The sequence below is a fragment of the Hesperophylax consimilis genome, chromosome 11 (assembly GCF_061612785.1).
Source record: "Hesperophylax consimilis isolate HC1 chromosome 11, BYU_Hcon_1.0, whole genome shotgun sequence".
NCBI classification, from domain to species: domain Eukaryota; kingdom Metazoa; phylum Arthropoda; class Insecta; order Trichoptera; family Limnephilidae; genus Hesperophylax; species Hesperophylax consimilis.
This window is the reverse complement of record NC_142846.1, coordinates 13,954,825-13,982,749: the sequence shown is the minus strand read 5'-3', so window position 1 is coordinate 13,982,749 and position 27,925 is coordinate 13,954,825. Positions and strand designations below refer to the sequence as shown.

Genomic DNA, 27,925 nt, shown 5'->3' with positions numbered 1-27,925 from the left:
CCGGTAGCATAGTCGAAGGTAGTCGCTTAAATTTGCGAGCTAACCACTGGAACGATTTCGGTCGAAAAATCGACCACTTTTATTTTTCTGCGATTGATATCGGTCCAAAAATGGACCGATTTTTCTACCATTCGTAAAATATTTATTGTAATTATTTAAAACGTTTCCATGGCCAGCTACTTGTTTTATCGAATAGCTGATAATATATTCTCTTTGTCTATGAACTTATCCGTTGTCTTTGAAGTGTTATTTAACGAGTTTTCGCGGTTTTTTTATGGCGTCCTGTCAAAAACAAAATTATAAATTTTCAACATTCACGAAATTTTGGACTCTTCCTAAAATGCCGTAAGTAATTAATTTATTGGGTTTTTAACGCATAATTATATATCTGTGTAATCATGATTGACTTATCTATCTTTGAAATGCGTTTTTAATTCGTTTGTTTGTATTATATTGTTTTGGTTGAAGTTTTTGTGTAAGATTACGTCAACTGAAGACGTCATCTGTTTTTGATTTACAATAATGTCTTAAATACTGCACTCGCGCGTTTGAAATATAGATATTCCATCACAGTGATTCAAAACAAAGAGATATATATAAGTTTTATTTGAATTGGTTCATTATTAATACAGATATTTGCTAACCAATTATTTTAAGTCATATGTGAAAAAGTTGACTCTTTTTCACATGTAAAATGGTGTAAAGCCTTCGTCACACAATAAAAATTTAGTAATTTAGTTGTATAATTAATTAATTTGTTTACTTTTACCAAATTTGTGCAGAAACAGCTGTCGTCCAGGGAAAGGGATCACTCCACAACCCAATAATTATTTTCAAATTTTATATTAGTGCAATATTTAACAAAATTTAAACATTTAAGTACTTACATTAAGTGTTTTCAATTTAAAATTTATAGAGCGGTGCTGACTGCAAGAGGAGGCAGAGGAAAAGGGAGACGTGGGGTACGAGCTGGTGCCGGACTACCTGCACGTGGACATCAACGCAGAGCTGCAATTGCAGCCTCGTCTGGAGTGTTAGTATTTTTTAATGTTTTTTTATGAAAGTACTTTGCTGTGGCCGTTGAACTCATCATATATTTGTATTTATTTAAACAGCGACCCTGCTTTGCTACTGGTGCGAGAAGATCGCGTCAAGGCCCTAAAGGCTGTTAGGGCCCTGCCTGCTTCCATCCGGCTAGAGCTGGAAAGCCGAAAATTCAAGAAGCAGGCGGCGCGCATTTTGCTCCCTACCGCACCTCCAAGAAAAACTAAACAAAAGTAAGTAATCGTATTTAGATGCTTGGTACAATATTATTGTTTTTTCCTGACAGCGTTCCACTCTTACAGTGAGAGTTGGTAAGTTCAGCGCTCTGTGCATTTGGCACATTCAGTGCATATTTTACAGAGTTCTTATTTTATTGTTTATTTACATACTGTACTTACTGTTTCACACGTGAATGAGAACAATTTTCTATGATTTATGTAAATGTTTTCAGAATTCCATCTCCGGAGAGAACAACGTGTCCCTTTTCACAAGGGACGCCTTCACCGTTGCCACGACCCGTACCACCACCGTGGATGTCCACTCCCGCACAGACCCAATCAACGGCTCCCAATGCACCAATTATGCCTATCCGTGCAGCATCTCCCGAGCCGTTACCTGGGACATCGCGGAGTGGGGAACTCTTCTCTCCGGAAGCCGGCTATCACAGCGAGCTGTGGGTGGACGTACCATTCTACGAAGAATTGTCGGCGTTTGGGAACGGTGAGTTTATTTTTTGAAATGTCATACCAGGGGCTCAATATAAAATCAATTATCTATATTTTATATTGATATCCCTAGCACAGTTTCACTGTTGGTATATTGGCAGGAAATAAGCATAGTACTTAAAAATTCCACATAACAAACATACAAAATGTATTGTTGTTATGTCGTGGATGCATCATTACACATATTTTTTCTGTAACGGGTATTGCAGAGTGAGAAATAAGACATGCCGAACTTCTTTGCGAGGATTACATTTGATTCACCGGCTTCTAAACGGTGTAATACAGCATTTTTTTCTTAAATTGAAAAAACACTTTCGCTTCACGGGACTCATTGTGTTGCGAGGCTGTATTGGTAGGTGGGTTTTGTAACCGGACAAATTATCATTAAAATAGGTCGCTTTACGTAGTTGGTCACTTTAAACGGATACGTTTTCCTACTAAAAGCTATGAAACCTTACTAGAGTTTACATTATCGTCACTTAAAACAGTAGACCGTTAAATGCAAAGTCATTATATCCAAATTCTACTGTAAATTTGTGTTTTCTTTTATTTCAGAGTCAGACATGGGCAGAAAAAGTAACGTGGACGAGGCAGCTGTACTAGAAGAGTCTGTACTTGGAAACCGTGAGTTATAAAACTAACTAACTTACCTTCACGCCATTTCGGTAGGCAGAGAGGATGAACCACCATGCAACTCGATCTTGGCACACACACTCTTTTCTTCATTCCATACCTACCTGACTGTGCTATTCTGACTCCTGACATTGCCCGCCTCAAGTATTTGATTAACTTTTTATATTTTTTTTTATATGAATACCTCACAAGAGCCTCAGCTGGAGCCAGTGAGACTATGGCATCCCCAATTGGGGGATGTTGTGAGGCTGAAGGTAAGTGGGGAAGGGAAAGAGGAAGATGGGGAAGTACCTGGCTATTCAGATCTAGTCACTAAACACGGCTAAAGCCATTTGGAGCAACGTTTCAATTCTGAATGGTGGTCTTACACCAGGGCGATACTGGTAGTATCTTCCACTCTGGAACGTGCCGCAAATATACTATATATTATTTTAATTATTATTTTAATTAATTAATTGTGCAATAACACAAATCAATCAAATAAAATTTATTTGCGCACGCCGGGTTCGAACCGGCGACCTTCGGAATGGCAGTCCAATGCGTTACCACTGGACTATGCCGGCCGTCAAAAGCCATTTCAAGCAACGTTTCAATTCTGAATGGGGTCTTACACCAGGGCGATACTATGGGTATCTTCCACTCTGGAACGTGCCGCAAATATAATATATATTATTTTAAATGAATTTTGTGTGAAAATAACACTAATTATTCAAATATAATTTATTTGATTTGATCCCGCGACCATCGTATTGCGAGTCATAAGCCGTACCAGAGGCAGTGGGTTATCGTAATATAGACACATTAAATTAATTTGGGTTTTCTGTTGTTTCAGAAATGGACAGATCGAGCGACGAGGATGACGAAGCGAGTGACGTCGACCACGAAGAGAGCGATGAGGATACCTTCTGCATGCCGCCAATACCTTATCATAAAATTATCAACGTTTCACCTAACTCCGCTATGGCCATAGACTTTAGTAGACAAGACCAGGTAGATAGTGAGGCAATGCGTTTGATTCTGCCGCCTGAAGGTTACTCTTTCGATTGGTCTAATGATATCTTACGTTTTACTGGGATAAGGGAGACTTTCACAGGCACGCCGGGACCAACTTTCAATACCGACGAAATGGGCAAACCTGTGGATGCCTTTCTTAAAATCTTTGATGCAGATTTCGTTGAACTGATCGCGAGAGAGACCAACAGGTATGCAGATCAATGGATTGCGAAAAAACAATTTAAGCGTCATGCGCGTACCAATAAATGGGCTCCCACGAATAAAGAGGAAATGTATGTATTCTTGGCAATTTTAATGTATCAAGGTATTAGTCTTTTCCAGATCTAGTCACTAAACATAACTAAGCCAATTCAAGCAATGTTCAATTCTGAATGGTGGTCCCTCACCAGAGCGATACTCAGAATCTCACTCTATAGCGAGGCACAATGATATTATTATGTATTGATTTTCTTAAATTATGAATAAACCAATAAACTGAATACATTTTTATTATGACAAAGTGTGTAAACAATGTTTAAATCAAAATACTGCTCTTTCATTGTAACCATACAACTGTAATATTGATTTAAAAGGATATTAGGGCTTAATAAATAAATCAATTATTGGTTCCATCAATTATTTTCCCCTCATCCATTTTTTTTCGATACCTTTGCGTTTAGATATAAAATTATCACTATGATTTTATTTGCCATTCTACGGTCATACAAAGGTTTGATATATATATACAAATTTATCATCATTTTACATATTCCGATATACCCTATGTAGATTGACCTTAAGGTAGCTGTCAGTAGTGATTTTTCGTCAAATATTGGTGAATTTCATCAACTTTCAAAGTATCCCCCTGAAATATTGGCAATGTTTATATCTATGATGTATATCTCATTTTAAGCCTTATTTCCTCGTTTTGCACGTTATATAAAAACATGGTTACAAATCTCCAGTTCTAATTTACAATTATTTAAAAAGTAGCACCATGATTTTGACATCGTGAAATAGGCTCTCTGTATAATTCATCAAATGAATAAAATAAAGCCAACACGGCGACTATGCTTATTAATAATTGTAGACAGTTAATGTATCTTCCTAACGTAATACCAGTTTTTGTGGTAAATTTATTATATAGTATAATACAGTGATTTCAATTTTGACACGTCACGCACTCAAATTTTAAAAAATTATTTTCTAACCAAACTTTTGAAGAGAGCATAACGTACAAAAAATTATTTTCCCATTATATTCTTGCATCTGTGGTTATCAAACAGGCCATAGAGAACATAAAAACGTAGAAAATATTCTATAAAGATATTTAAAACTGCCACTGGCGGCAATTTCAAATCACAAAAACGCTAATTTCGCGCATTCATAAAGTTTAAGATTTTTTAATAATTTATCTATCAATTCTAAAAATATAGAATAATTATAAAAATATAGGTGAATTCATTGGCTGTATAGCACTACAATCAGTTTTATGTCTCCGTATTAAAATTCGGAGGTTTGATTTTTTTAATGTTGGCGGAAAATATTCAAATTCGTCGCCAAAAAACCGCGAGCAATCGGAGAAAAAAGTTTTTTGACGCGCGATCGTTCGAGTGGCTAAAAAAGATTTTGAAGGCTTACATGAATAACAATTACATAGTTTAAATGCATAGTAGTTATAAGAATGTGTATCTTGACAACTAGATTTTTTTGTTTGTCAAGATACGACAAAAAATAAGAAAAGTTTGTAAATAAATGTGTAAAAATGATCTTAAAGCGATCAAATTTGTAAAATATCGTTAAGTTAATATTTTTCCCAGGTCCCCCGTAACATAGAGCTCAGAAAAAGATAAGATTCACTATGCTACGAGGTTCCTGGATTTTTGTACACGCAAAAAAGGTAAAAAATATTGTTCAAAAATGGTTATAGATATATGTGAAAAACAGCTTCTTTAGTATCTCCTCAGCGGTAATACATAGCAAATAGTGTTTATTTAACTACCGCCGAGGGGATGTACAAGTAAAATACAGACATTTGCAACATTTAAAAATTGATTTTTCCTAGTAAATTTTACATAGAAAAAGTTGAACGTCGATCCGCTCGGCAATGATAGACGCGCGATGCGGTATCGACGCCGTTCGGGGTCAAAGTTTTCAGGCCGCCTGGGCGGGAGTGGTGATTTTGCCAGTGGTGTGGGGTAGGCACATTTTATAAATGTAAAACATATTGTTATGAAATTTAATAATGTGGCCAACCATGTCCGTTACAGATAGGAAATCCTTCAATTTATCTAAAGCATATTTTTTGGTATTCATAATGTACACTAATTCGTTATAAAAATTAATCAAAATAGTGATTTAGCACTAAGCTTCGCCTCAAGTATTCTTCGGGCGTCCCCGGATCTTCTACGATTCAAACCATTCTCGAGTGTTGCGAGCGCAAACACGTTCATTCAGGATTTTTAAATATTTTTTTTTATGCTTCCGATTTTGTTGTCCGGGTTAAATCTTCCCCATAGGAAAAACTAAACCCTTCCACTCACTTTTCCACAAATGATCAGCTAGTCAATCAACACTATGCAATTGCATTATATAAGTAAAATAAATACAAAACAATACAAGAACAACAACACGTCAACTCACCAGAGATCAAATGGGAAAAAAAATTCACCGACTCCAAAAAATATAAAATATATACAAGATATTTATTAGTCAAACCTTAATTACGATTTTTAAACCACGGTTAAGGCTGGAGTTGCACTTAACTTTCTTGCTAATACTTTTTATATGCTACAAATAGCTGCATCTAGATCTCGGAAAACAGTTTTCAATTTGTTTCTAAATTTGTAAGATAAACAAGACAGTAGATAATGAATTCTAACGCAAAAAGCATGTTTTTGCTCTCGTTTCTTACTATTTTAAGCATACATAAAATTAACTCAGTTTGAAAGCCGCTTTTCTAGATGATATCTCGACTCCCTGGCCAGTTCTCGTCAATATCGCCTGATTGTAATAAATGCAATTATGCACACCGACTGTGACTGAAAAGAAGAAGCTGACTTTCTGACTTGCAGTGTAGTATTTGTAGAATCACTGCGTGTAATTGGACTCTTCATATTTTTGCTCGTCGGGGAAATAACGCAAATTGCTCCGGCTATGATTTCAGATTAAGCGCAGACGGGATGATTACATATTCACGTTTGTAATGACGAAGGAAAGGCTGAACATTTGATGGCCCCGAGGGGTAGAAAGTTGATTCTCGCAAACATAAAACATTGCCAGTTTTAAGCAATAAAATATAATAATAGGTACTGTCTGCCTATCAACATTATTATCGTCTCAATCGCTCCAAGCACCACCGCCATCTCCCTTCCACTTGCAGTAGACCGTGAAATGACGGCTTCATGCATCTTGTTTAATCACTGGCCGATCTAAAAGTGTTTCACTCAGACAGACGGGAAAAACGGCATCCTTAATAATGACAATATGGTCTTTCATCTGTCCTGCAAATAGCTTCACGCAGAAAAAAGTTTCAATGCGATGCCATTTCCGCCATTCTGATTTTAAATGGAATATGAATCTGTACACAGTGAATATTTGCTGAACTGTTTTGGAATTGGTGGCTAAAATAGTCACAGAGAGAGGTCCTATATATTGTATGACCTCTCTCTGGGACTTCACAAAACATTTTAGAGGCTAAAGCTAGCTATCGCTTCAACATCAGTTATTAAGATTCTATCATTTCCAAATTTCTTCAATGGTCACATATTTGAATTATTAAGGCTTGAAAAGAAACAAACATGGAATTTGATCATCGTCAATCTCATTACTGTCGTGGATAATTATATCAACGTGCAATTATTGTCAATATTGACAGCACGCTCGTATAGAACATTTCAAGCCCTTCACGCCTAGAGCTCGTTGTTATTCAATAAAGTTTTTTCTGTCTTGGATGTGTAGCACGAAAAATGCCTTTAGACGAAACTGTTAAACACCTGCACAAAACTTCTGGGTGGCCAAATAAATTATTATTTATCAACATACTTTACGACAGTTGAGTAATTTACGTGTAATTGGGACAGACAAACATAACAATCGCTTCACGACGTTCAGACAGACAACGCTCAAACATTAGTAGAAAAAATCTATACAAGAATAAAGAAAAGCCTGAGACCTCGGCTCAAAGAGAAAATCGCACGTCCGACCTTCATAGCATAGTGTCTACTTAGTGAGAGGCTGTGGGTTCAATTCCATTAACATCATATAAGGGTACCAAATTTGTAAAATTAGAACGAAATCACACTATTTAAACAGATGGCGATAATGTTGAAATTCAAATAACATCCCAAAATTAAATGTGTATTTTATTGTTATTACCTGCCTTAACTAATTATGAAGTACCTTTAAATAAATAAAATATTTTTTACAAAAAAAGTGTTACAAAATTCAGTGTAAATATACTAAATAATAAGCTCGGAAAATTAGAGATAAGTGGAAATTATTGGCATTGCTGACATTAGTTACTTATCTAATCTATTAGTTAAGATCAATCAATGATTGTCTACCGAATGAATTTATTGCTACCAGCGGTGGTCCCCCAAGGTTCGCACTTGGGACCTTTATTATTTATCCTATTCACCTTTACCTGAATTTTCTAATGTCACAGTTTATTTGCCGACGATATGAAGCTGTTCAAGGTCATTAATGATGAACGGAGAAAACTTACCGATATAAAATATTGTTTTTTTTTTTTTAATCTGGTCAAATTATTTGTTTTCCTGTTAAAAATGGGACTGGAGGCCTATAACGAACGAATTATCAAATTCATAACAAACTATCAATAAAGCACGAATATGAAATGAGGAACTCGGAACACGTGTTCTGAAAATAATAATATTTTCGAAATTCGTCAATTATATTTATTCGGACAAGGCCACCAACGTGAACACGTGTTCCGATATATTCTGAATGACTAATATTTTATAAGGAAATGGTCATACGGTTACATTTTTAACAGTAGGTATCTTGATAAAAAAAAATCTGTATTCGTTTTTCTCCGTGTAGTGTCTACGAAATTGACTTATTGGGAGGCTGTGCGTTAAATTACAATAACACCACATAAGGATATCCAATTTGTAAAATTAGAACGACATCACACTCTTTACGCAGATGACAGCAGTATTAAAATTCCCGGCCGCCTGTTTTGATTTTGGTACGCAAAAAAATATTTCCAAAATCACATGATTTATTTTAATCTATTGTAATATAATTATATTTATTGTAATCTGTCAGCCCCATAAAGGGTTTTCAGCCGCCCTAAACAATAATTGCGATGAACAAATGAAGGTCGTCTGCAAGGACCAAAAATATTGTTTGAATTAATAATGACTCCATAAACCTTCAACTTGAATCATGAATCATTTGCTGATATCATGTACGCTGGTACTACAATATAGAATATACCGTCGAAAGCACTCCGGTGGTTATCGGTACGTACTTGTGCCTATAAGATAACGTAGATGAGAGATGTACCCGATTAATTCAAGTGCTTTGTGTGTTTATGATAAGAGGACCTCTAATATGCCAGTCTAGAAAAACAGAGCGATGGCCAAATTGCCAAAATTTTCATGGCTAAAGTATATTCTTAAGGTAGACAGTAGGTCAACTAGGTGAAATCGAACCTAAAATTCACTGAAAAAAGACACACTTTTAACATTTAGTTTAGTTTTAACAGTCATCATCTATACCACTCGGAGACAGAATTTTAAAATGTTTTGCAATTCAACTAAAAAGTTAAAAAATAATAGAGTAGAAATTTAACTGAAAGAAAACTTTTACACACCTAAAGTCATATTTATCTGAAATAAAAATGTGTACAAGTTTTTTTAAATAATGTTAATAGAAGTAATATTTCAGTCGATTTGCCACAGTTTTTTCTTCAGAACAAAAAGTTTAATTATAAACAAATATGTTCCGTAAAAAAAACGTTTAGTTGCGGAAAATTTTGTCACTGAAAAAAAGTCTGTACAACACTAATCGATACAAAGAAGCCAGTAATCTTAACAATGAAAATTACTTGAATTTTTTTTTTAAATTCAAATGTAGTTAAATATTGTTTTAGGTTACGATAAGTGGACAAAACTTACATTTTAGCGCCTCAAAATTGTTTGCTAATTCCTGGTTATACCTCCTGATTTGAAAAAAACGGCAATAGATTTTGATCAAATTGCATAAAAAAACTGTTGAATCGAATCAATCCCTCTTTATGTACCATAATGTAGTATGTGACTTCCTGCAGTACCCACGTTCGCACACGCCGCAGCACCATACTCGGCATCAATGGAAGAAATGTTTTCATGGCTGTTCCGCTAACGCTCAGACGTGGAGGTGCCAAGAATGGGTTACGTTATTCATTAATACTACTATTATTGCTTCAGGTGAATGAACATTCTTATATCGACAACAATGCTGGGAGCACGTGTCCACGAGGTGTTTGGTGGAACGGCAGGTTAGACTTTTCAAAGGTATTCAGGTACTCTACAACTCTACAGCAAAAAGAGAATACATTTACACGCCCCAAGTGCAAGGTGCAATTGAGTACGTATTAGAAGATAATGAATTCTGGAAATTGTGGACAGCAATATTAAAGTTTCTTCTTTGTTCATGGAGAAAATAAATGCAATATACATGTTATCTACTTTTTCTTAATATAAAATAATTGTTGGCCAACAAATAAACACCAAAAAAATCAGGCTTAATTTGACTTTTCGTGAGTTGTACAATGTACAGGTTTTTTGATCTTTGAAGTAATGAAATAATCGTTCTGATTCAAATCCTAGGTCTAAGGAAACATTATGAAGTGGTGTCAGGTCAACGGCTTCAAGTGAAAGGAGCACCAACATTATAAACGAATTTTCATTGCGTATAACGCAATGATCGATCTATATTATTAGTTTCGTTAGCTCGTTCAAAATATACGATAACGCTGAATGTCATTTACTGTATTTCCAATCATGCCTAGACTTAGGATAACTATCAGATTTAGTTACCGCGTTGCAAATTCCTGAATCTCGTGACAACTGTTAACACTGTTGGACGTAAAACACAGAAGAACACATTTTAGAGAAGATTACAATGATTAATTGATACGATGGAAAAATGTGTTTGTAATACCATTATATTAATTTATACTTGGGTACACACTTAAAAAGGAAGAACATAATAATATATTTTCTCATATTCACCGGCAGGACATTCCTAGAGTTCATCGATCCAGCCGCCTGTTTATGGTAATTCAAGCAGTGCTGGAATCCGCTACTAACAACCATATTTGTGAGGAACATGCATAATAATGAACTTCGCTTATTATAGCCAAAGCCAAACTGGCAATACTCAATACCTACAAGCTACTATTAAACGTAAAGTAGATTTTCCATAGAGGGTGAAACTGTAGGTGGATACATTGGAAACTGATAAACCCGTACGTTTTACTGTTGACATTGTGCAGTCTGTTTGTTACAATGCAAAGCTTTTTAGTCTGTCTAAAAAGGATACAAAAACGAATGTATACAACTTATGCAAGAATCCAATGTAAAGTTGAGTATTCATGCTCGACGGTTTGGCTCGATCGATCATGTTGACTTGAAAACATGCTCGTCGTGCGTCCACACGCTCGAGCAGCTCGACACAAGACGCTATAGATAGAATATACCACCAAAACGTTTACTCGAATCGTAAATTTCAGTCTAATTTCGAGTAAGAAATACGGCCCTTGAATCTTTTCGCATCAAGCCATTCGCTCAAGCGAGAAGGTACACACTTGGGACATCTTCGAATGAGCGTAAAACCATTGAGCACTAACCAGCGTGGATACATAGCTTATGGTGTCTAGAAAATTAGTAAATTATTAGGGAGCATAAGGTAGGACTTCATGGCTTAGTCTATTTTAGCACATCGCTCGCCATACACTACCAATGGGAATGTATAACGAGCGATACGCTGAAATAGGCCAAGCCACGAAAATATAGCGTGGTCTGTCACAAGCTTGGATGTAGGTCTATATTCTGTAATATCATATTGCATTAATATTTTCATCATTAACCTCTAGTAAAACGCGTCAAAACATTGTATAGTGTGCTAAAGGTAATATTTCACAAAAAATGGCACTAATAAAATTAATAAAGTACAAGCGCAGACCCGTGAAATATCACGGGATATTATAATTCTAATTTTGAAAAAGACATTTGATTAAGACATTTAAAAAAATATAGGATTTGTTCAGAGAAACAGTTCCAATTTTGAAAATGACAATCAAATTTAAAGCAAATCCGCTTTCTAGAGTTCAATGAACCGGAGTTACGGAGAGATGGAAATTAGTATTTTTAATTAATATTATTATGAAATCTAATAATTCCAACGGATAACTACATACTTCCATAGATATTTTACAAAATAATGCAGACTCTTTTAAATTTTCGTAAAGCCTTTTAACTTTATTTAAAAATACTCTAATCTTCAATATTGTAAAAAAAAATTATTTGATAATATCGGAAAAAAAGATAAGTACATTATTTAATTTCACAGAGATTCTGTTTACATGCCCGTCTAATTGGCTATTAGCAAAAAATGTTTTTGGTCAGCTGACTAACCACAGTAAAATTATTTAACCGGAAGATAATTATTTCTTTTATAATTTGCGATGTTTTAATAAGAATAATATCAATAACAATAATCATTTCATTCACAATTTGGAACAGCGTAACGCGAATGGCCAAATATTGAGATGTCGATACCAGAAGATAAGATAAAAGGCTCTGCCACACGTACACTCCAGGCGGCACAGTGGGCTGAAAATCGCCTTTCATAGACATAGAGACTTGAATTTTCAAGGGTATTTTTTTGGCTAGAAATGGATTCGGCTGATCATTTTTGATCATCTGATTTTCAGCCCACTGTGCGCCGCCCCGAAGTGTACGTGTAGCAGAGCCTAAGTTATTATGTCAATAAAAAGTAAGTATTATTTTTATGGTTTTCATTCAATTGTCGCTTCAATGATTTCAAGTGCCTGTGTAAAGGGCTGATAAAGTATGTTATAGCTCACATTAAAATTAACAATGTTTTAATATCTTTCAAACAAGGTTCGTAAATTATTGAAAAACGCGTGCTGAATATTTACATGTTTTTTTTACTTTTTGAGACCAATGAAATATATTTTATTTAAGTGAATTTTCATGATTGATACGAAATATCGGTTGGTTTTAATAAATTATATAGTGTTAGTATTAAATTAAAACCTGGGTCTTCTTTCTGTCTTGGGAGTGAAAATAAGATTTTAACCATTTGTACTCCAAATTATTTTTAAATGGTTTAAGCTGCCACTAATGTAAAAATATGAGGATAATTTACGATATTTTTAGAAAATCAGAAAAAAATTTTTTTTGTAAGGTAGCAAATAAAATGATACAGTTAATAAATAAAAGTCAATAAAATGCAGAGCCATTGTTTATGTCGCCGCTGCGGCGCCATCGGAGTTGTTAGGGTGTTTCCTATGTCGCCGTGGCGGCGACAACGGAGTACAAAGAGTTAAACGAAGCGAGTGCGTAGGCACTAAACCAACATTTTATCCCAACCCTTCTAATTTGTATTACTACAAAGGTTGGGTATTAATACTAATCTGTTGTCTTACTGCAAATGTTTTGTCGTGCTCGATGCTCTGCAATCAAATGAGTCATGAGAATGTAACGACAAGTACACATCGCCTCATGACTCATACGGTGATGTGTATTGTCGCTACATTTCGTGTGCGCGATATTTTTGTGTTACAACCGTACAGCAGCCATGAGTTTTTTTCACAGAAACCCCACACAGGAGGCCCTGAAAATAATTTCCCTCAGGGCCTATGTCATCTTGTAAGGTATTATGGGTGGTTAGGAATCCTGGGATTAATGTGTCTAGGAGGTACGGACATATGAATATATCCCTCCCACTACGGCGCAAGGCGATGGGTCGAGAGACCCGTTGGAGTGGTCAAAGTTTCTCCCCAAACCAGCCTCTCCCGATCTGGCACGCCACGCATTTGGTGGGCAGGCGCATCCTTAACACACCTCACCCGATGAACCCGGACACCCCTGCTAAATAACCAAACGTAGCGAACAACTTGGGGTGACTTATGGCAGAGGTGTTGGTTACCCAATAAATGGTTCCCGGGCCGGCGGTACTTAAATCCGCCCCCAGAATTGAAGAAGTGAGGTGGTGGTGTATTGGTCAAGGGCACGACACACACATCAATCGCACGACATTTTAAAGTTTAATTTTATTTCAAAGTAAGAATATAATATTCAATTAAAGATAGTAAAGACAATGTCATAATGAACGAAAGAGCAGCGTGTAGACTGTACTTCGTTATAATTAAGAGTGAACATTGAGGAACGGTTGGTTCCTGTTAAAATACTATTAGGCCAGCGCCACACTTGACGGAAATTCCGTCGCGGATCTTCCGCTGGAGTCAATCCGTTACCATACGTTGCAGCCACACTGAATATTCAGTGGCGGATTATCAGTCGACTGCCAACGCTTATACAGCGTGGTCGTAATGGATCCGATAGAAGTGATAGCTATTTATGAGGCATTAGAAGAAGAAAGAAAAAGAAAGCGTAAATATTGGGTTCATCCCATAAATACTCTTCGACTAGAAATTGGGCAATTTCATACCTTGTATATGCAACTAAGAAATTATCCAGATAAAGTATTCGAATATTATCGAATGTCCATACAATCATTTGATGTATTGCTGAATTTAACGAAGGACTATATTGCGTTATTTCGTGTAGGTTACGTGCTTCATAATACTATGAACTCAACGAAATTATTTACAATGACGTTGGTCGTTGTTATTGTTGCTAATCTTATTTAGTAGGCGGGCACTGAATAATATTTTTTTAATTATACACACAATTAAGACAACATTTCATTGAATCCATATTCATACATTGAACCTCAATTCTTAAAACAGTATACTACGCTCTCTGCCAATCCCTACTAGCTTACGGCATTATAATCTGGGGTAGCTGTGCACAATCTACCATCGAACCTCTTCTAAAAGCCCAAAAAATGCTAATACGTGTCATTATCAAGCGACCGACAAGATAACCCTCAACTCGACTCCTTATAGAGTATAAAAGTATATATATAGTCTTAAACATACGACAAATACACCTAAAATTTTCGCTAATTCATTTCCTGTTCAAATATAAAAATAAAACTCTCTTACAACACAACTACACCACCAGAACAATAACCAACGGTCACTATAAAGTACCTTCACTACATCACGTCAGCTCAAAAACAATTTTTCTTCCTAGCTCCTAAAATCTTTAACCTTATCCCTGAAAACCTAAAAACCGTGAGTCAACCCTATTCCTTTAAAAAACAAATTACAAAATCGATTCTTACACACGGAATACATTACAACTACAATACCCATTCATTCTACACTCTATCAATTTAATCATCATTCAGAAAAAAAAACATAATAAATCCTTATTCCCTAACTTAGCGGTATAGTATGTATATAATTAATTAGTGCGATCTATTTACTAATACTTTCTTAAATTTTTCATCTTCTTATAATTCTCAAACTTCTCCATCCTCTTCTTGCAACCCAAACTAGGTGAACATCATTTTTCTTTTTTATATTATGGTAATGTATAGATTCTATGTCCGCAAACTGTAAATTTCACCCGCCATAACACAGGGCATGGAGGGTGAAATATCACAAAAAACAACATGTACTCTCTAAATCATGTATCAATAAAATAAAATATTATACACATCACAAAACTTCACATTGATTTCCCGTCGATAAAAGAGCGTCAACTAGCTAACCATCATACTGTTTTTATGCAGGGGCAGGCAGAGAGGATAAACCGACACACAACTCTTGTTTAAATTAAAATACCTTAACCCTGAACACCTTACAACCTCATTTCAATACTTGAGTACTTCATCTGATAGTATTGTAGCGATGAACTACTTGAATATTCGCTCATGCAAAACGCATTGTGGGTACGGCGCATCTACCTACTCGCTGGATTATTCTCGATGCATGCGCCCCATTGATGTATTATACTAGATTAGCCCTGTCTAGTTAAATTCATTTAAAAAATAACGCCACGTAGCGTACGTCACAAATATGGAGATGAACTTAACAACCCAACTCTGTTTAAACTCCTTGTACAAGCGTTCAAACTCGTAAGCAAAACCATGGAGAATTTGTTGTCAAAGGTGTTGTAATATGGACATAATTCAAATTAAAATATTTGGAACTGGGTTATTTTTGTGATTGAAAAAATGAACCTGCCCAGCATAGCTGAGAAGCAAAATAGCTTACTCTAGACCAACAAAAGGTAAAACGCAATGCACAGTGCCCATTTCGCATTGCGACACAGTGCGTGGGCCTTTTCATAAATGTGCACGTGAACCAAACCAAAATTGTGTTGGGGTTATTTTTAAATGAATATGCCGTGTCTAGTCTAATTTAGTCTATGATGCGCGCCTATATAACGGCACTTAGTTAGTCAGACAATAATCAGCAGTTACAAGAGAGTGTCCGCTGCGAGAGCCCGTCGCCGACTCATCGGCCGGCCGCTATGGACGTATGGACGGCCCGCCACCGTTGCGCCCCGGCTCCTACCTCACCGCGCCGCCATGAGCTACGGACCTACTTACTACGCCCGGCTTTGCTCGGACCTTGGCTACGGATAATCATCAACCCCCCGGTATTACACCAGCGCCCTGGCCTTGGATATCATCCCTGGCCTGCGCTCCCCACGCGCCTAGACCCTGCGACATTTTCGCCGGTCTGCGCCTTGGCCCTGCCACATCTTTGCCGGCCTGCATCTCACGCGCATCTGCCGACCAGGCCTGCGATTCTGGAGTTAAACGATCAATCGTTTTCGTATGCGCCGTCTTCGAGTGAAAAACTACTAGTCGTCGCGACTAACTTTTTCGAATGTTTCAATTTTACGCATTCTTGAGCGTCGAACGGTCGAAGTTGGTAGAAGAGATGATTATATTGGCACCCCTGTGAATATTGTCTATGTTTCTGATGTTTTTGGGATTTCTATGATGTGACTGTCAAACAGACGACAGTTATTCGTTATTCAAAACAGAAATGGCTGCGGGACATATTACAAATTGCCAAAAGCAACTCTTAATTGAGCTTGTAAGCTCCGATAAAGACTTAGTAAGTGGGAATTTTTCACCCACTTTTACATTTGCGGAATCCGCGCGGTAAAACAAAAATTGACAGCTAGACTAAATTTTGACAGCCAATTCCATAGAAACGCCAACAACCTACCACTCGCTGCCCTGTTTCTACTGGGTACACCCAGTAGTTGTCGTGTGGAATGACTTTTGACGTTTGGCGTCGAAGTATGTACCTTCGACCAATTTCGGGAATTGCAACGACGACCAACGTACGTACTTTCGACGGCGATTACGAGCGCCCTCGATTCAGGAATAGAGCCCCAGGTCAATTGTACCTTCGGCTATCCTGCTTCAGACTGGAGTACCAGGAAGAGTCAGCGTCTTCGCCAGTGCTGAACACATCCACAAGACCGGTCGCCACCAGCGCGGTGTCGAGCCACCGACTTCATCTCCTCGACCACTCCACCAACGTCATCACCGCTTACCCCTGGTGTTGCTCTTTGACATGGAGGTTTCGCCTCTGACAATATCCACCGACGTGATGTCGATCTTCGGCTTGGGGAATTCACCGTCGATCTACATCCTCCAACTGCATGAGCATCGGTCCGGAGTTATCTCACACAACTGCACTACTGACTCAAATAAACGCTGTGACATCACAGCATACCTATTTTCATTGTCTCTTTATCAAATCCCCAAAGTATTATTTTCTTAAGGCCTGTGCAGTTTAGGACTGTTGTAATCGGAAGTGGCGCCCTCTGTTATTTTCAAAAAGAACCGTTGAAGTTTTCAAAAAGCATCCCCGATGAGAAAATTTAACAAAGAAATTAACAAAAGTTGGAATTTTGTACAGTCATTATCAGATTCTAACAACTATTCTCAATGCGGAAGACTTAACATTACAAAAGTTTTTAAATCGGAGTAGCATAAATCATTATTTAAAAAAAATACCGTTATTATGACCTATTATGAATAATTGTTGGGTTAAACTAAAAATAGTAAAAAAATAGGTGAGAACCAATATAAAACGTGAATATTCATATGGCTAGGTACTAGAATTATAAAACCACACTATACAACATAGATAAGTCGACAGTTCTGATAATTGAATCAATAAAACGTTATTCGCGAGTAATTAGAAGAACTATGTATACACAAGTTGACATCTGCTCCAAACAAAGACCAAATTCCACGCATTCTTGGCTAAGAATTTTCTAAAAACAGTGAGCAACAGAGTAAATAGACATAGAAACAGAAGTTTTCAGCTAGAACTACTAGCAAGCAGTTCTTGTTGACTAAACAATTCTCAATGGAGTAAAGGTATGTAGCTACTTGATAAATCTCGACAGAATGTTCAGAGATGTACAGGATGTAGTAAGGAGATTATTATTGTTCTGATAAGACTACACACAGGATGTGAAGCAGGGGTTTCATAACTAAAATGCCAAGAAGAAGCTAAATATATAGCTCATAGCTCTACTGCCATTCAATCGGTTTAGTGTTCATATCGATTCGAGACACGATTCACAGAAGCATTTCATTCATTTTCTGACCTAAAATATTATATGAGTTTTGAAGGATATAAAAGTGATTTATTTGACAGAAAATTATACGAAAACATAATATTAATAAATAAATATTTAAAAACCAGTAAAAAAAACTATATTTTGAGATTTCAATAGTTTTTCAAAATGTTTCTGGCTTTCACCCTTCTAGATTGTTGTGGTCACCATTTCTAATTACGGGGAAGAGGAAAGGCGATTTTTAAATTAATTTTGTTTAAATGGGAAAATTTCAAAATTATATGGATGATTGGAGTCGAGATCAGTCTTAGAAGAGATGAGACGTTGAATAGATTGTTGGAAATTGGAAGGGAGGATATTTGTTTAGAGATCACAACCAAAAAAATATGTTATCTAAAGTTCCCACTTCTATACCACAGAAAGTATGTACAATGTACAATCCGGGAACTTTTAGTAGTTCTTGATTGAAAAATTATTAGAAAAACTTGGTACGCTACGTTTGGAAATTTAGCAGGGAGTTCAAGTTGCGCCTACCCACCAGCTGCGCGGTGTGCCAGACCGGGAGAGGCTGGTTTGGGAGACCCTTTGATCTCTCCAACTGGTCTCTCGGCCCATAGTCTTGTGCCGCAATTGGAGAGATATATATGGACACACTGATCCTTAGATTCCTACCCAATCCTTATACCAAAACTACCTATCCTTCCTTTCCTTAAAAAAGACCCTCCACACAGCAGTATCCCGAAAGATGACATAGGCCTTGAGGGAAATTATTTTGCTCATATCCTCCTGTGTAGGGTTAATGTAAACAAAGCTAATAGTTCGTTGGAAAACTAGAACGATACAAATGTTAACTACTAACTTGTGACGACTTGGATTTATGTTTATACTACAACAAAGTAACTTCATAGCTCCTAGCCCCACTCGATGCAATTACGCCCACATTTTATTTACAGATAGTATAATCATATCGGCGTGAAACTAGCATACTGACATCCATATTCATGGTAGGAAATTGCAAAGACCTATTAATATTAACTAGCTGACGTCTACCCGGTGTTGCTCGGGGACTTATAAATGGTTTGGGGTTTAGGTTTCAAGGTTATGAGACCTTTTTAAGACATAAAACTCCGTAGCACATTATTTTGATGTATCTCATAGGATTTAGCCAGCGTTAGCAATGTAAGCGCCCTTGAGGTTTTTTTGCACAAAAACTTCGCTATACAAGTCATCCAAGTATTTATATTTATTATAATTATTATTATTATTATTATTAAGCGCCCGAAATTTTTTTTTACGACTTGATTACAAAACGTCGACTTATCTCTACTTTCTATAAATATAATATGCATGTATACACCATTGGGGTGATTTTGCACATATATGGCGCTATACAAGTAATCCAAATATTATTATACATATATAAACCTTTCGGAAGAAATTCTCTAAATGACAGTGAAAACCCTATCAAAATTTGTTGCTTAATTTAGAAGAATTGAAGAAGCGCACAAGCAGACAGACGAGGATAGTGACTTCGTTTTATACTATTTAGAGATACAGTTTACATTTAATGAAAATAAATAAATAACTTTGTATACACCACTATTTAATCGAAATAATCGACATGTGTCGAAACCAATAGTTTCTTCGTCAGGATAAACGTATAATGAAAATTTACAAATATAAGAAGAGATATATGTATAAGTATTTATTTTTCGGAATAACTTTATTGAGTAAAACCTCAAATTGTAATATTTAAATATTGAACACAATATTAGTGATTTCTAAACGAAAATCTGAAACAGAAAAATCAGAAAAGGAAACGGTCACATCTGGGACTCGAACCCAGGACCCTTGGTAGAGCACTGTCCCGGAAAGACAAGGAGTCCCAGCTGTGACCGTTTCCTTTTCTGATTTTTCTGTTTCAGATTTTCGTTTAGAAATCACTAATATTGTCTTCAATATTTAGATAAATATTATTTATTAAATAAGTACCTACAGACAAAAATGTTACACTGAGCGGTGATTAATTAGTAATTATAATTTTCAAAAAACTATTACATAAAATTGTTATAAAATAGATCATTTTTGAATTTATATTAATAATGATTGGATGACTTGTATAGGGCCGTTTTTGTGCAAAATCACCTCAAGGGCGCTGTACAAATTTATAATACATTTCTACAGTGATCTATGTTATTACTAACTATTTATGGAGATAATATACAGTACAATACTTTTCTGGTAGGTCACTTGAGATTAACATTATCTAATTGTTTATTAGCGAAATTATGTAACTATTATAAATGAAAACAATAGAATCAAAGATTAACTGAAATGTCTGAGCAAAAAAAAATAATAAGGTTTAATGTGAACATAAATTTATAAAATAAAAAAATATTTGGTTTGGTGAACACTTTTTCTAATTTAAAAATTAAATCAATAGTAAACTCATTTTTGTATTTATATGTAAAAAAATTTACTCATTATCAAAATAATGATTTGTTTACTAAATGTGGTGGACAAAATCAGAATTAATAATTATTAGTTGCGCCTTAACTGTAGTATTAATTTATAAAGTCATATATGTATTAAAAAGCTACAATCGTTACAAATTAACTTATAGACCACAATCTGTTTAAAATATGTTACTCGTCATTCTTATTGAATATGAGCTGTGCACCGCCACGCGTTACTGTGGATCGGTCTGTCTGACTGTAGCGCGTGTTGCTTTTACGTCCAAGAAACAGGCGCTGTTTTAAAAAGAAGCATGTTTGTCCAACAAATGGCGCTGTTTTTAAAAAAGCACGGTTTTACCTCTCAAAAACACACGTGTATTCGAATGAAACGTTGTGAGAAAATTTCTCAAAACTTCGTGAAAAACTTCAGAGATTTAAGATTTTGAAGATAGATATATATACGAGTATATATTTAAGAAAAAGCTGGTTGGACATATTTGGGATGTTTTATTTATTAAATTTGAAGTATGATTATTTAAAAATAACGTTTTTCTCCCTCACGAAGAAACCGTTGGTTTTGAAAAATGTCGATAATTTCGATAAAATAGTTGTGTTATACAATGTCATTTGTTTAGTTAAATAAATAAATTTACTTACAATAAAAATGGGTTGAAAAAATTAAACAAACAAAAAAATAAACCGCGAGCCACAAAAATCCTAATCGATTCATTTACATTTCCACAAACAATAATAGCAACCTGCGTGGGAATAATAATTATTTCTGATTTGGTGAAAACTTATCAGGCCTTGCAATTCTGCCAGGATAAGCTTTTTACTTTTAAAGCTAAAAGGAATTAGAGAGAAACATTATAATAAAAAAATAATGTGGTGTACATTTAACAATGCGTTGAAATACCTCGTTTTGTGATACGGATCAAACTTGCCGGTGATTAGTGAACAACGCGGCAAGGAAAATGAGATTTACGCTTGAACTCTTAACGAGCTTCGAAAGTGGGACAATAATTGACACAAATAATGATGGATTTTTATTTGTAGAGTCCGTGAGAACTCCGGCTGGAGGTAGTGGAAGGCTGAGGTACTAGTACCAGGTAACACAATAGACCGTGGAAGGTCTAGCTAGGAAACCTTACACCGCATCTACAGTCCCTAAAGGTGATTTGTGGCTGTTTCAAGTTACATGTCGTTCTAGGCTCTACTTCGCTCTGTTTCTCACATTTTCCGCTTACAGAACATGTGCCGCGTTCATTCATGAACCAATATGGGTACAGCAATCGACCAATTTTTATCTAGACATGGTGTGTGAACCTTAAAATTAACACTGAAATCAAAAAATTGATTCAAGAAAAAATAAAGTGCGTTATCTCGCAGTCGAAACATCGGAAGAACCATTGATTTATATCTTTTGTTGGTCTGCACGGAGCAAATCCATCTTCCAGCAAGTTCGTCCGTCCTATGACAATTGTGAAGATCACTTTTTAATTTTGAGGCAGTTAGCGATATTTTCGGTAGGGTGCTCTCTCATTAACAATCAGCTACATCAATATTTAAAAAATATATACTCCTTATAAATGTGTTCGAGGCGGCGCGCCGATTAATGTAACAAATGATAAAAAAATACATTTTTTCTAGTAAAATAACAACGTCATGCAACAAATGATATAAATACGACTTCACGTAATATAATAGTCTTATACGTGAAGTTTGTGGAGGGTATAGGGATAATTAACCCTATCGCTCTTGAATCAACGTTTCGCTAAGCCTTGATGTTTCCATCGTCGGGTTATATTTGATGAGCATTATAGTTATTACTTATTATGGATTACTCCGGTACATTGTTGTAAAGACTCTCCAAAGCCGGGTAGGCCCAAGAACGGTCAAGGGTTTGCACTACGTTCATATGGACGTAGATTGGGTGCCGATGCATTTCAATGATGTACAAATTTCAGGTTTGATGAGTAGCAAACCTAAAGGTTTTTTATATATATATATATTTATTACGCTAACGTCTGCCGTACGCAGATCTAATTTAAGTGGCCCACTTAGTACACATATCGGCTCTATATAATGAATGGTAGCAACGTCCAAAATATCAATATACATGCATTCCCGGAATAAGATAATATTACGTAGAATTATGACTGCCTAATGAATATGTAAGCTTTTAAGCTAAACAGAGCTTTGTTCCACGGCTCAGTGATAAATTACAAAAATGAGTGCATACATATTTATATAGAATTATCTTGATACCAGATAACCTAAAACCTCCGAATCATATCGTAGGATATTCTGCAGTCGTATAGATTCCCCAACCCGCCCATGTGATCGGTGATCAAACAGTATGTACAGTGTTATTTTTGTTTCACTCACTACTTCCTATATGTGTATATATACTTCCCCGTATCTTTCCCCTCTCCAATACCTTCAGTCTCGCAATATAACCCAATTGGGGATGCCATACCATAGTATCACTGGCCAGAGACGGTTGGGACTACTATGCAATAAATAACTGTGAGAATCTTCAACCAACTCTTATCGCCTATAAGCAATAATTCAAACATAACCTTCGGAGTCCAACTTATGGGACGATGTCAAAGATCGACTCGTATTACGTAAGTATAATGCCTACACTGCAAAAAAGCGTTTCATAATTAATGAAAAAACTTATTAAATAAACAAAAAAACACATATTTAATAAATTAACACTTATAATAAAGTAACGATTAGATGTCGGAATAATTACTATAATGCAGTTTTCACACTGGAAGTCCTTTTCCATTCGTTCTTTATTTTCGACTAGGGACAAGTCCTTAGTGTACTTATCCCCCTAATTTTGGCTTTAGAAATTGATGTTGCCATGGCAGTTATCATTTACGAGAACATTTTCCCTGACAATTTATCTAACTAATTTAGGCAACTCATGTTTTGATTATTAAATTAGCCGTGATCACCAAAGCAGCCAAATCTGAAAAAATTCGATGAACTTCCCCATCTGCTTCTCCTAATCACTACCTTCAGCCTCACAACATACCCCAATTAGGGATGCCATAGTACTAACCTATCCTAACAGGTGTGTTGTTCAGGTGGTAATTAGCAATGATTATATTATCTCCCTGAAGGAACCATGGAGATGTCGATCCTTAAAAATTTAAACTTACCTACGGCAGCATCAGAATCGTTTGTCGAAAGTATTTGGTAATAAATAATGATAAAGAAAAAATAATAATCTAGCAGGAGAGCGCGCGGGCCAGAATAGAACGCCATCTGGAAACATGTTCCCCCCTACATCCGGTGAAAATGTGAGACTGACTGATGGAGATAATAATATCGATATATGTGATATAGCCAAAGTAAAGAAGGAGGAAGCGCAACACGGCATCACTATAATAATCTCAAATCATATCGATATATGGTTTAAATTAAAAAACAATCTGAATACGAGTTACGCCCTGGCCTGCGATTCTGGAGTTAAACGATCAATCGTTTTCGTATGCGCCGTCTTCGAGTGAAAAACTACTAGTCGCCGCGACTAACTTTTTCGAATGTTTCAATTTTACGTATTCTTGAGCGTCGAACGGTCGAAGTTGGTAGAAGAGATGATTATATTGGCACCCCTGTGAATGTTGTCTATGTTCCTGATGTTTTTGGGATTTCTATGGTGTGACTGTCAAACAGACAACAGTTATTCGTTATTCAAAAGAGAAATGGCTGCGGGACATATTACAAATTGCCAAAAGCAACTCTTAATTAAGCTTGTAAGCTCCGATAAAGACTTAGTAAGTGGGAAATTTTCACCCACTTTTACATTTGCGGAATCCGCGCGGTAAAACAAAAATTGACAGCTAGACTAGATTTTGACAGCCAATTCCATAGAAACGATAACAACCTACCACTCGCTGCCCTGTTTCTACCGGTTATACCCAATAGATGTTGTGTGGAATGACTTTTGACGTTTGGCGTCGAAGTATGTACCTTCGACCAATTTCGGGAATAGCAACGACGACCAACGTACGTACTTTCGACGGCGATTACGAGTGCCCTCGATTCAGGAATAGAGCCCCTGTACTGGGAGCGAAGAATACCCCATAAGAATACACAGCTGACAACCAATTGCGATCATCGACGGCACATTTTGGACGCTGTCATTAGATGGAAAAGGACGTCTGGAGCTTTGTGAGTCCCGATGTGAAGCAGGATAGGTAGTAGGTAAATACAAATAATTCGAAAACATTATTCCTTTTACGCACCTACAGAATGATTGAAGTAAAGCAATCGTTCCACGGATCGGTAAAGAATCGACTAAAATCGAGTGCTGTAAAAACAGCGAGAAAGGTTGCATGATCTCTGCACACGCAGATAAGCTATGTAGCTTGTACCTTAGAAAACTGTCGGTATTGCAGATTTGTTTTTGCATTTACGCTGAATGTCAGTATATTATCATCGTCAAATTGAATCGCGGGTAGGTACTATTGGTAATATAATATATATATATTAATATAAATTGTAATTTGATAAGAATTTGAGGAGTACCGAACGGCGCGTAAACATGTAAACAATAACAAACGTTTGTGAATCAAGTCAGTGACCACGTTTAGACGACGAGATTGTAAGTTTTTGTGATATTATTGATGTGCGTACATAATAAATTCTTTAGAATATTTAAAAAATATTTTTTTCATTAAAATCAATGTTATTGGTAAAAGTGGTAATTTTCAGTACCTACATTATGTGGTGTCGGCGGTGTCGCGATAAATATCGTGCGCTCACTTATACCTGGAACCACTAGCTGTATACGGGAAACATCGCATCGCTCCCTCTCGCCGCCCGACCCGTTTGCACTGTTTGGAAGCCCCAATACAAATATTTAAATCGGTGGGCTTTCGGTATACCGCACTCGGTTTTTGTGGATACTTTATCGACTTGTGGGATGATGCTCTAGTTCGTGATGAAAATGGAGTGAGCCAGTAGGTAGGTGCAGTCAGTAAATAGCTCATTCATAAGGGTTAAAAATACCATTTTAGGCATCCCGGTGACACAAATCCTCCCAGGTTCGACAGTTGTATTATTTAATTGACTACATAAAGTAAATTAATAAATTTGCATATTAAAAATATAAAACTGCTAACTTTGAAAAAAAAACAATCAAAATCGTGGGATATGCTAAAAACGTAATGTAACTTTGGCGAAAATGCCCATATACCATATAAGGCTCTATATAGCTGAATCGAGTGGCTATTATTTGAACCTTGATCATACCGCCCTTTTCACAAAAAAAAAACACATTTAAAATGGCGATGAATTCGACGAATTGGAATAAATAGGCAGCTGATACAAACATAGTCCTCAGCGCAGATGTTCCGTGCGTAAAATATTAATTACAGATGCAGGACACGTAGAAGTGTGAAGGAGGAAGAGGAAACTAAGCCTGGGCGCTGGGGGTTGGAAAGGGAGAAGGGAGAAGGGGAGAGGAACAAGGCGAGAAGGAAAGTGTCCGGGGCACAGAATAAAGTAGATCACAAGAAATGGGATGTGGACGTGTTTTGTGATCAAAAAGTCTGACTATTTTTTGCATAAATTTCAAATTTAAAAATTTTAAAAAATATCGTTTCATTATAATTTTGAAATTTTCTTACCGATCAAATATAATTTATTGTAAGTAATACAGTTTTGTGTTAACCATTTGTAACTTAGTAACAATGGTAAAGCCAAGTATATAGTATTGATTTATAAAATAAATAAGGTTACAAACCGTAACGCACGAATTAACCACGTGCGAAATAATATACAAATTTAACTTCTCTTTTAAAATAAGGCTTAAGATAAGCAAATTAAATTAAATAGCTGCCAGTGTAAAATACAATATAATTTATAAAACGAAATATTGCATAAATAGTAGAAGCGAAATAAAGAAAAAAATTAATGTTCAAAACTAAACTCGTACATTTCAAAAAAGTATTTCTGAAGATTTCGTTTCTACAACATCTACAACATTCCCAAACCTATGCAGTCGATTTACGTCGAGCCTGATTATTTGTTTTAAAACTGTCACAGAAAAAGGTAGCATTTTGTATTGTAATGGCGACGTAAGATAGACAGGACGCGTACTAAATGAGCAAGAAACAAAAAGCACTGGTGAAAAGTCAGTGGTGACATCGGTTTCCTTTCAAATCTACATGTAACGCATGTCTAGTGAGTATTATCTATTCAGTGGTCCGGGCTGATCTGTTTTCCAAGCGCGTGCGGAGTCGGGCGTGCCCGATTCTTCCAGAGAGGCGGTGGCGGCCAACCCTTTGATCGCGAGCTGAATGATTACGGTAACTTCTAAGCGAATTTTGTCAAAATGGTAAAGTGGCAAAACAAAACTGCAAATTTCAAATTGTGGTGGTATTTCAATACCTGGATGATATGGTGGGTTTTAGTTTCGTAAAAAATGAATAGCTATTTCTGTCCGTTATTTCCACGACCACGCAAATGGTTTCATCATTCACAAAGAACTTAAAAATATCAATTCAACAAAGAAAAAGTAAAAAGACAAGACGCCATATTGGTTGTTCACCATCGTCGTGATAGCTTATACATAGGGTAAGCTATCACGAGGATGGTGATGTTAAACAAATAAATACGCGCAATACTTAGCTAACTTATCTGATATACTCGTATAGCCCCTATTTACAGGTTCGAGTACCGAATACAAATATATAAACCATAAATCTAAAATAACGTTATCCCATGGATCTCCATTACTGCAACGGCATTTATGCCAGCCTTCCAAAATATCAAATTGACAAACTTCAATCACGGCACGGCTCATAACCGGGGTTTCAAAATATTCGCACATTTCAGAACATTTTCGTAATCTTCACTGGCTCAAGTGCCCTGAAAGAATCCAGAACAAATTGTGCTGGATGGTGTTAATACACTGGTCTGAGGCAGTCAACTCTTAGATCAGCAACATCAGCAGCTGTAGGCAGACTGATGGAACCTAAGCGCAAGCCAAAAACTAAGTTTGGTGATCGCGCTTTCGGAGTTACTGGGCCGAAGGCTTGGAATAAACTCCCTCTGGAACTACTTTCCATAACAAGTCCATATTAATTCAGGTCTAAACTAAAAACTTACCTTTTTAAGCTGTCATACCCTTAAATTAAATATACCATTCCTGAGAGAAAGTCCAGTTATATCAAATTTTCCAATTATGTCCTAAATCCTGTATCTAAATTTCGCTAATAAACAATCAGTTAATGTTAATTAAGTGTTAATCTCAAGTGACCTACCAGGTAAGTATTGTACTGTATATCATCTTCATAAATAGTTAGTAATAACATAGATC

The 27,925-nt window shown here is 36.2% G+C and overlaps 2 protein-coding genes across 8 annotated transcripts in view; one reads left to right on the top strand and one right to left on the bottom strand.

Moving 5' to 3' along the window:
• Liprin-alpha (PTPRF interacting protein alpha) overlaps positions 1 to 27,925 on the bottom strand; it is a 466,267-nt gene that overhangs the window by 406,485 nt on the left and 31,857 nt on the right. The gene's annotated exons all lie outside the window — the stretch shown is intronic.
• On the top strand, positions 393 to 26,157 carry LOC149419824 (uncharacterized). The gene is made up of 5 exons (XM_089637501.1): positions 393 to 1,277; positions 1,496 to 1,764; positions 2,325 to 2,393; positions 3,235 to 3,688; positions 25,980 to 26,157. The coding sequence occupies exons 1-5, from the start codon at positions 1,048 to 1,050 to the stop codon at positions 26,155 to 26,157; spliced, it is 1,200 nt and encodes a 399-aa protein (XP_089493627.1). The 5' UTR covers positions 393 to 1,047.